The sequence below is a fragment of the Hibiscus syriacus genome, unplaced genomic scaffold (genome assembly GCF_006381635.1).
Source record: "Hibiscus syriacus cultivar Baekdansim isolate YM2019G1 unplaced genomic scaffold, ASM638163v2 tig00111848_pilon, whole genome shotgun sequence".
Lineage (NCBI taxonomy): Eukaryota > Viridiplantae > Streptophyta > Magnoliopsida > Malvales > Malvaceae > Hibiscus > Hibiscus syriacus.
This window is the reverse complement of record NW_024063201.1, coordinates 4,558,720-4,566,576: the sequence shown is the minus strand read 5'-3', so window position 1 is coordinate 4,566,576 and position 7,857 is coordinate 4,558,720. Positions and strand designations below refer to the sequence as shown.

General features: G+C 32.6%; 2 protein-coding genes across 2 annotated transcripts; both read right to left on the bottom strand.

Annotated features, from left to right (window-relative positions):
* Positions 1-2,487: 2,487 nt before the first annotated feature.
* On the bottom strand, positions 2,488-4,069 carry LOC120172348 (asparagine synthetase B [glutamine-hydrolyzing]-like). Its single transcript, XM_039179825.1, is given in 5 exon segments — positions 2,488-2,606; positions 2,713-2,827; positions 2,899-3,139; positions 3,886-4,027; positions 4,030-4,069. Coding segments are annotated over 5 exon segments (651 nt in total). The 3' UTR covers positions 2,488-2,493.
* A 1,123-nt stretch (positions 4,070-5,192) lies between these two features.
* LOC120172319 (R3H domain-containing protein 4-like) lies at positions 5,193-7,036 on the bottom strand. Its single transcript, XM_039179801.1, has 5 exons — positions 6,853-7,036; positions 6,355-6,437; positions 6,085-6,243; positions 5,569-5,667; positions 5,193-5,486 (listed from the first exon to the last, which is right to left on the bottom strand). Exons 1-5 carry the CDS (start codon positions 6,980-6,982, stop codon positions 5,334-5,336), a joined length of 624 nt encoding a protein of 207 aa, XP_039035732.1. The 5' UTR covers positions 6,983-7,036; the 3' UTR covers positions 5,193-5,333.
* Positions 7,037-7,857: the final 821 nt, after the last annotated feature.

Genomic DNA, 7,857 nt, shown 5'->3' with positions numbered 1-7,857 from the left:
CCCATAGCTCATATATGTCTCGTAATATGAGTTAAAGATGTCACATCATTTCAATAGACATTTACTGAACCTAAAGGCTTAAAATTTTTGTTTCGATTTAAAATATTCTTTTTATCTTTTAAAAATATTTTTCCTTTAGTATGCATAGTTATAACATAATAATTTATTGTTATAAACAAAGCTGATTTTATGCAGCAATTAGGCAGTTCCATACTGTTTCATATCTATATACAATTGCCTAATGTTGCTTGGTTTAAAGCCATTTCAAATCATTCATATTCATTCATAAATATGGTTATAAATAAAATTAACCAAATATTAAAATGGTTATAAACTGCTATTTCATACCCTTTTTTAATATAAATTTGGTAAAGCAACCCAATAGATATAATGTACATGTCATTAATAAGTCAAAGTTAGGATGTCTTACTGATACTGTCGGTAGGTTTTATTTCAACAAGATGTTGGCACGCTCCTCACTTCACGTTTTTTTCTTTACTTAAACTTTCGCATGAAAATCATCACGCGCTAAATAAAACTTAGTGAAACAATAACATAGCTAAAATAAGATAAAACATAAGATTTCATAAAACATTATAAAACATAAATCTGAAATTAAATAAAAGCATTAAAACTTTCAAACCAGGCTATTCATGTTGTTTTCCTCTTGAAAACCTGAAAAATCATTATCTCATGATTTTATCAAAATCATGTAAATCAACATTGAATATCATAAACAACTCATGTTCTTTTCATTCGAACATATTTCACAAGTTTCATTTCAATTCCACATTCTTTTCTTTCATATTCTGTCATAAGTTTCACATTTTCTGTTATAGCCCAATGTATATGTAAGAGAATACAAGGTACGTGAGTCAGACGAGTGTGTGCAATAAACACTTTAGTGCTTTCATCACAATCTGAACAATATAAGCACACACAATGCTATCACATCGGAATCATAATATGCACACAAAGTGCAATCATATCTGAAAAATATACTAGAGTGTCCACCTGTAACACCACAATATATCATAATCACTCCACCTCATAGTATGCCAATTGTACCTACGATTCTCAATACAATATACAATGGGCTTTATTTTAAGTTCATATTATTTATAATTCAACGTTTTCAATCAATAGCATTATTTTCAATATCATTCTCATAAATTTATAATTTGGGCAAATTATACCCTAAACATTCATAAACATTATATAAATAATTCGTATTTAAAATAGAAAACTTGTGTTTAAATTAAGTTATTATTTAAAATGAATTAAAAGTGAATATATATATATATATATATATATATATATATATTCTTTATTTGAGATTTGATTAAATTTGTGTTTTATGTTAATTTGTGTTTATAAAAAAATATTTTTTAAAACTTAATTATAGTATACCATTTAAATGATAATAATTAAATTTAATAATATAAAATAAAATTGTTGGTAATAACTTGACTTTATAGTCCTTCATATCATTTTTATTTTTTAAAAAGTTATCGGATCAAATATGGAGATAATATTTGAAATGAGAGAAAATAATATTAAAGCATTAAATTATTATCAAATATGATATTGATACTCATTAAACTATTATCAAAAGTGATGATTGAATAGTAATATAGTACAAAAAGAGAATAAAACACACATTATTTTACTATTCATCATATCTTTAACAAATATACAATAACAATAAATTATTCAATTATTTTTACTCTTTTATCGGGTTAAAAATTGAATCAATATTCAGTTTGGATCGGATTTGAATAAACTAAATTAGAATTGATTTTGGTTTGGATTGCTTTCGATTCGGGTTATTTTCAATTCGAATTACTTTTAGTTCGGGTCAATTTTAGTTCATGTTACTTTCGGATCGAGTTAAATTTCGTTCAGTTCACTTCCTGTTTGGGTTATTTTTGATTCGATTGTTTTCAGTTTGAATTAAATTGAATATAGGTCCATGTTAGTTCAGCTAAAATTTAAATTGATTTTGGTTTGAGTCGGGTATAATTAAAATATCAGATCAAGTTTAATCATCATGTTTGAGTATGTTTGAGTCTATATCAGGTAGAAAATCGAATAAATCAGTTTGGATAATCGAATTAGTGTCAGTTTTGTCGGGTCTAATAATAATAGTAATAATACGATGATGATAATCATGAAACCATCAAGCTACTAAGCTATTGAAGGCAACTTCATTAATATATAGAATTGTCACCGAGAAAAAGCAATTCATTAGAATAAAGATAAATTACAGCACTAATTACGATAACTAAACGACGATTACAGGAAAAGGAGAAATAAAAATAGCTTGAATTAATTATTTACAGGACATTACGAGGATACTGCCTTCCTTCTTCACTTACTCTTTCGCTGCAACAACCGCCGGTTTTTCAACCTGTTCATCAGTTACATGCTTTTCATATATAGAAAGAAAAAAACATGAACAGATCGATCGAGTCAAGTGTTTTTTTAAATCTTTTAGGTTGCACCCCAAATCTCTTCTTCTGGTGCAGGAAGAGCAACGATCTTGTTTCTGGGATTCTCATAGCTTAATAACCCGCCTACTGCCGTCGAAAAGAAGCATCCTGCAGAACCGATGGAAGTCGAGTCCATTCAATTAATATAAAATTTTACATCGGTCCCTAACGGGACTTGGAACAATCAAAGTTAGTTGCAAAATGGGGATATACCCTGGGGGGAAGGAAGCAATTGACTTGCCACAAGCAGTTTTAAGCATCTCTGCATCATCAGAGAATGCCACGAATCCATTGGCTGTAATCCCCCAGTAAAGAGGTACCTTACCAGACTGATCCTGGTAAACAAATAGACTGAGTAAAAACTGCGAGCAAAACTGGTAAGTAACAATGACAAAAATTAACTTACAGAAGCAACGAAAAGTGTGGACGTGGACTTGTCGAATACCACAAATGCAAAGTTCCCGGCGAGATGACCAACGACATGGCTAGGAGGGTAAGGAGCTCGGTCACGCAACGCCTTGTAAGCTTCTATCACCAGCATCACCTTATCGGCAGACTTGGCTAGTTCATATTCTTGTCTCAGGCTACCTAAGTTATCAAGCATGCCCTGAAACAAGCAGAATATATCATCTTTCACCCCAAATGATCTGCACCCATCATTTAAATCATAATTTCAGCAATTTGTTACTTATTTCATTGTTTTACTCGTCTCTTACATGTTCTCAGCTTACTAAGTTCTATGGGAGTATAAAATACAACGGGATAATATAAGATTAAAACAAGGTTGCTTGCAATCATCCGTTGTAACCGAAAATTTTATTTGATATCTAATTCTTTAGAGTTAAATAAATAATATTTTAAATTAAAATAAAAAAATATTATATTTTTCATGACCAATAACCGATCACGTAAATTGTATAACGTAAATTGTATATTTATTTTGATTATAATCTATAAAATTATAGTAAAAAAACCTTACAATATTCGATTATAATTAAAAATTTATTAATTATACAAATTTTAAGAATAAACATAATAATATTATAAGTTAAAATACAATATAATTTAACATTTTCAATTATAATCGAAATATGAAATTATTATTGATTATATAACTTAATTATAAAAATTATTATCGATTATTTAACTGATAACAAATTAACCTTATATTTATCCACCGTACATAAGCACTACCTATGTTTATCATTGTAAAGTAAAACAGGTGGACCTGAAATTTTGAAACGTGGCAAACATGCAAATGTGATGGAACTTTTTGAATATTTCATCCTAAGTCACAGTGGATCCTGATCCCAAAATGAAAGACCTGTTGTATAGTCAAACCCCAGATTTTTCTTGGTTCAAAGGTCGAGAGGTCAGTGTTGAGCGTGTTTACCTTGGTCGGAGAAGAGATTCGTTTCCGCGCGAGTAAGCCAAGTTAACTTGATCGCCGATTTGTCTGGAAACCCAAGAGGGGTTCAAGTTGACGTAACGTTTCATCAACGTCACGGCGGTGGTTCTGGGTGACGGACTCCGGCCTCCGGTGGCGTTACAATTTCACTGCTAAAAACGGCTAACATGGTTATCTCTGTCTCTCGTGTTTAGCCAATGAAAATTGCTATGAATGGCATGTACTACCATTTTATAAGAAAAATAGATAATGTTAAAACTGGCATTTCATGACATATTGTCGTCGATGCTTCCCATGACTATCAGTGTACTGAGCAGCAAAATCAAGGCAATTAATTGGCCAGTCACCAAGGCAACACTTGTAACATTATTGGAAGTTATCAACTATGTTATGCTTACTCTATATTTATTATTCACGTCACATCTCTATTATCATTTCTTCGTTTATAAAATCTTCAAGTTTCTAAACATATTTGATGTCTCAGAAATTTTATATTACTACCTTTTTGACATAGTTATATAACATATGAATACTTTTTATTATATGACGATGAAATCTATTTATATTATTTTTTATAAATAATTATTATTTTATGTCTAACACTTATATAAAAAATTCATCTATAAATCAAATATGAGATTAAAAAGTACTAACCTTCATTTGCTATCACCATTGAACTTTAATTAGAGGTCGTATCCATTGATGTTGTTCCTTAAAGCAAGGAAGCATGGGTGAATTCATTTCTAATTCCAATTATTAATAGCACGGTCCATTTCAAACCAACGTCTTAATTTTCGGGGGTTCATTATCATTACATGGGATAGAAAGACACGTATAAATAAAGAATTAGAAAAAGAAATCTAAGCAATAGGGAAGGAAAGGGAAAGAAAGAGCGGCGTCCATTAGAATAATCAGCCGGCTCTAATGTGTAGATTTGTTCTTAAATTATATGAAAATCCACCATTATTTATGAAAAAGGTAGAGTTAATGGATTCCACCACAGGATACACGTTGATATTACTATAAAAAAACTAGTTTTTTGTGTTTCTTCTTACATCATTCACCATTACTTGATGTAATCTCCCACAAAGATATGTACATCATTGAGACATAACAATGTATGTCGTCATATCAAAGGGCAATTGGGTATTAATTTGCCTAATTATGCATGGACATGTCTACATTCATACATAATTATGCATGGACATGTCGTCATGCCAATCGACATGTTCTGTTAACCGGAAGATATTAGAATATAAATTCAGGCACCCTTAACTTCAAAAAGCATAGGGGCAATGGAACTACATTTACAGGTAATGACTAAAGCAAATAAATTGCACTCCATCGAAATACATGAAGTTAGAAATGCAGCATTGTGCATAAACTTATTTTATTTATGAACATGGGGGGGGGGCAGTTCCTGACCCCTAGAACTACCAAGTGCCCTCCTCTGACATTATCAGGAAATTCGACAACGTGATATTTGGGAGCTCAACGACACCCGTTTTCTTCTTCTTTATCCTGGTCACCTTCAGCGACTCCACATCCTTTGACTGTGTTACTGTTACCGAGACCAAGTTGTAGAACTGTTCAAGGAATGTCAAGGGAGAAAATTATCTGTATCAGTAATGGACGCTGGCAGTTAATGAAGCAGATTGAGAGGACTACCTCACAGACACCGTGCAGCAACAATCTATGGAAAGGATCTTGGACCTGTAATGCAAGGACATCTCCTCCACTTTCCTTGATAAAGGTTCGTATGCAATCCTGAAAACGGGAAGAAATTTATTCCGCCTAAGAAGAAGACTGGAGAAGATGTCAACTTGTGTTGGTTTTATGTTATATTCCACTCCCGAACATTAGTTGTTTGATTACTTCATTAATTGATGACATAAAATATTCAACTCGAAATCCGCTATCAAGCCCTTCAAGCGGATGAATTCCGACTCTTATGAAAACTTGTCTGGTGTCTGGCGTGCTACTAAGCACACTAATGCCACTAGTCTGTTTAATCAGTACTTATCCCTTTGATTATATCACACATACTAAGCACAGTCCTACCCCCCTTGCACTTGAGAAAACAAATAACTTGATCAAGAACTAGTCAACAAAATAAAAGAAAAAACTCGAGAAAAGACCAACAATGACAGTCATTCTCAAAGAAAGAGAAGCAAAATCACGTACCTCATAGCCTGCAATAAGATCTGAAAGGAAGCTACGGCGAAGTACATCCCTTGTTCGATAATCAATTCTTTTCCATGCACTCAAGAAAGCCACCTTATCAGCATCAGCATGAAATTTCTTCTTTGCAGATGAATCATTTAACCTGCCGATAATTCTAGCCTAACATAGAGGAATATATGGTAACTTAAGCATGTTGCCACAGTACATGCCAGTCCAACACGATAGATGCCATGCTAATACAACATAAAAACCTTCTTATTATACACTTACCTCTTTATCCATGTCTATGTTCCTAAATTTGTCCCATTCTCCCACGTTTGTCATGCAAAATGCCAGTGGTGGCACATCATCACCTGTGAATGAAATACGAAGAAATATAAGTACAATAATGGGACACCATGTGACCAGGACCCTAAGTATGCTCTACTACAATAACAATGTTTTCATCCCTTCACATATTATCATGTTAAAGTTGCTGTTCTACCAATATCATGATACTTACTAACACATTCTTAATAGCTCAAGTTACATAGCTATTGTACTCATAAATGCATCAAGGATGAACCGAGGGGGTGCTGGAGGTAGTCGTACCCTTGGAAATTTCAAATTCCTATATAATTTAGGTGACCTAATTTCGCATCCCTAAATTTCTAATATAGTTCCTAAAGGTTCGCACCCCTAATATAAAATCTTGCATCCATCCCTAAATGCAGCTAATAAAAGTACAAAAAATGAAATGAGAGACATCCCAGAAGGACATGTCATTACCCCATGGTGGTGGAGCAAATAAGCCTCTTATTTCTTCTGCATTCAAGCGAGGAACAAGTTCCACCAACAATCGATCATTTAACCATCTTCGAGAGCGCCTGTTCGTAACCTGCGGCACATAAGCAAGCATTTCAGGGAGTGAATAGCTTAATCTAGAAATATCCCGTGCAAGTACAGGAAGGTAATATTAAAGAGCTAATTTTTCAAACATGTTTGAAATTTGCAAAGAAAAGTTAAATTAATCCAACACTTATCACCAAACAAAGGAGATCTCAATCATTTTCATCTTCTAAAATTGATACCGCAAAATGTATGATAATAATAGTTTTTTCTTGAATATGGGTTCGTCTTTTAGGCCCAATCGGACACAACAGAAGCATGGGAGACCCGAGTTTTAAGACGAGACATTGTTCGATTTGGCTTGCCATTCTCATGGACCCCAAATCCCCAAAAATTCAAAGATAAAAAAGACCAAAGGTATCCAAATAGCGGCATTGGACTCTGTATCTTTCGTTTTTCTCTTCTTGAAGAATGTAGGCAATGATGATGATGCCTAAATGTGCTATATAGACCCCTATGGAACAACAACAAAGATTTAGGTTGCCAAAGGTAGCATCATAGATCCTTTGCAGCCCATTCACATAGATTCAATGTCTTTTACTACAAATTTCGACGATTGCATGGAAAACAAACAAAACTAGTTCCTATTCTCCACTCATTAATTGCCTCAGAATGGTCGTGTTTCTAATAATTGTGTGGGTCCTAACATGGTATAGTGGCTACATCTTGTTTAATATTGATTCTTATTATTACCATTATTTTGTAACTCTTCATTTCAAATAATCTTGTTTGGTTCTCATCAAATAAAATTATTAACTCTTCATCAGTTGTACAATGTACACGGTGACCCCAATCATCTATTTTTTTAAATGATACTATTCTATACTAAACATCACATTAATCGTTTAATATATTATATTTATTAATCATTTTAATAATCTTTAT

Coding starts and splice junctions, on each gene's coding strand:
- LOC120172319 (XM_039179801.1), bottom strand. CDS start 6,982: ATGCTTGCTTATGTGCCGCAGGTTACGAACAGGCGCTCTCGAAGATGG. Junction 5,668..6,084: donor ATCTTATTGCAGGCTATGAG/GTACGTGATTTT, acceptor TCCCGTTTTCAG/GATTGCATACGAACCTTTAT. Junction 5,487..5,568: donor TGCTGCACGGTGTCTGTGAG/GTAGTCCTCTCA, acceptor TTCCTTGAACAG/TTCTACAACTTGGTCTCGGT.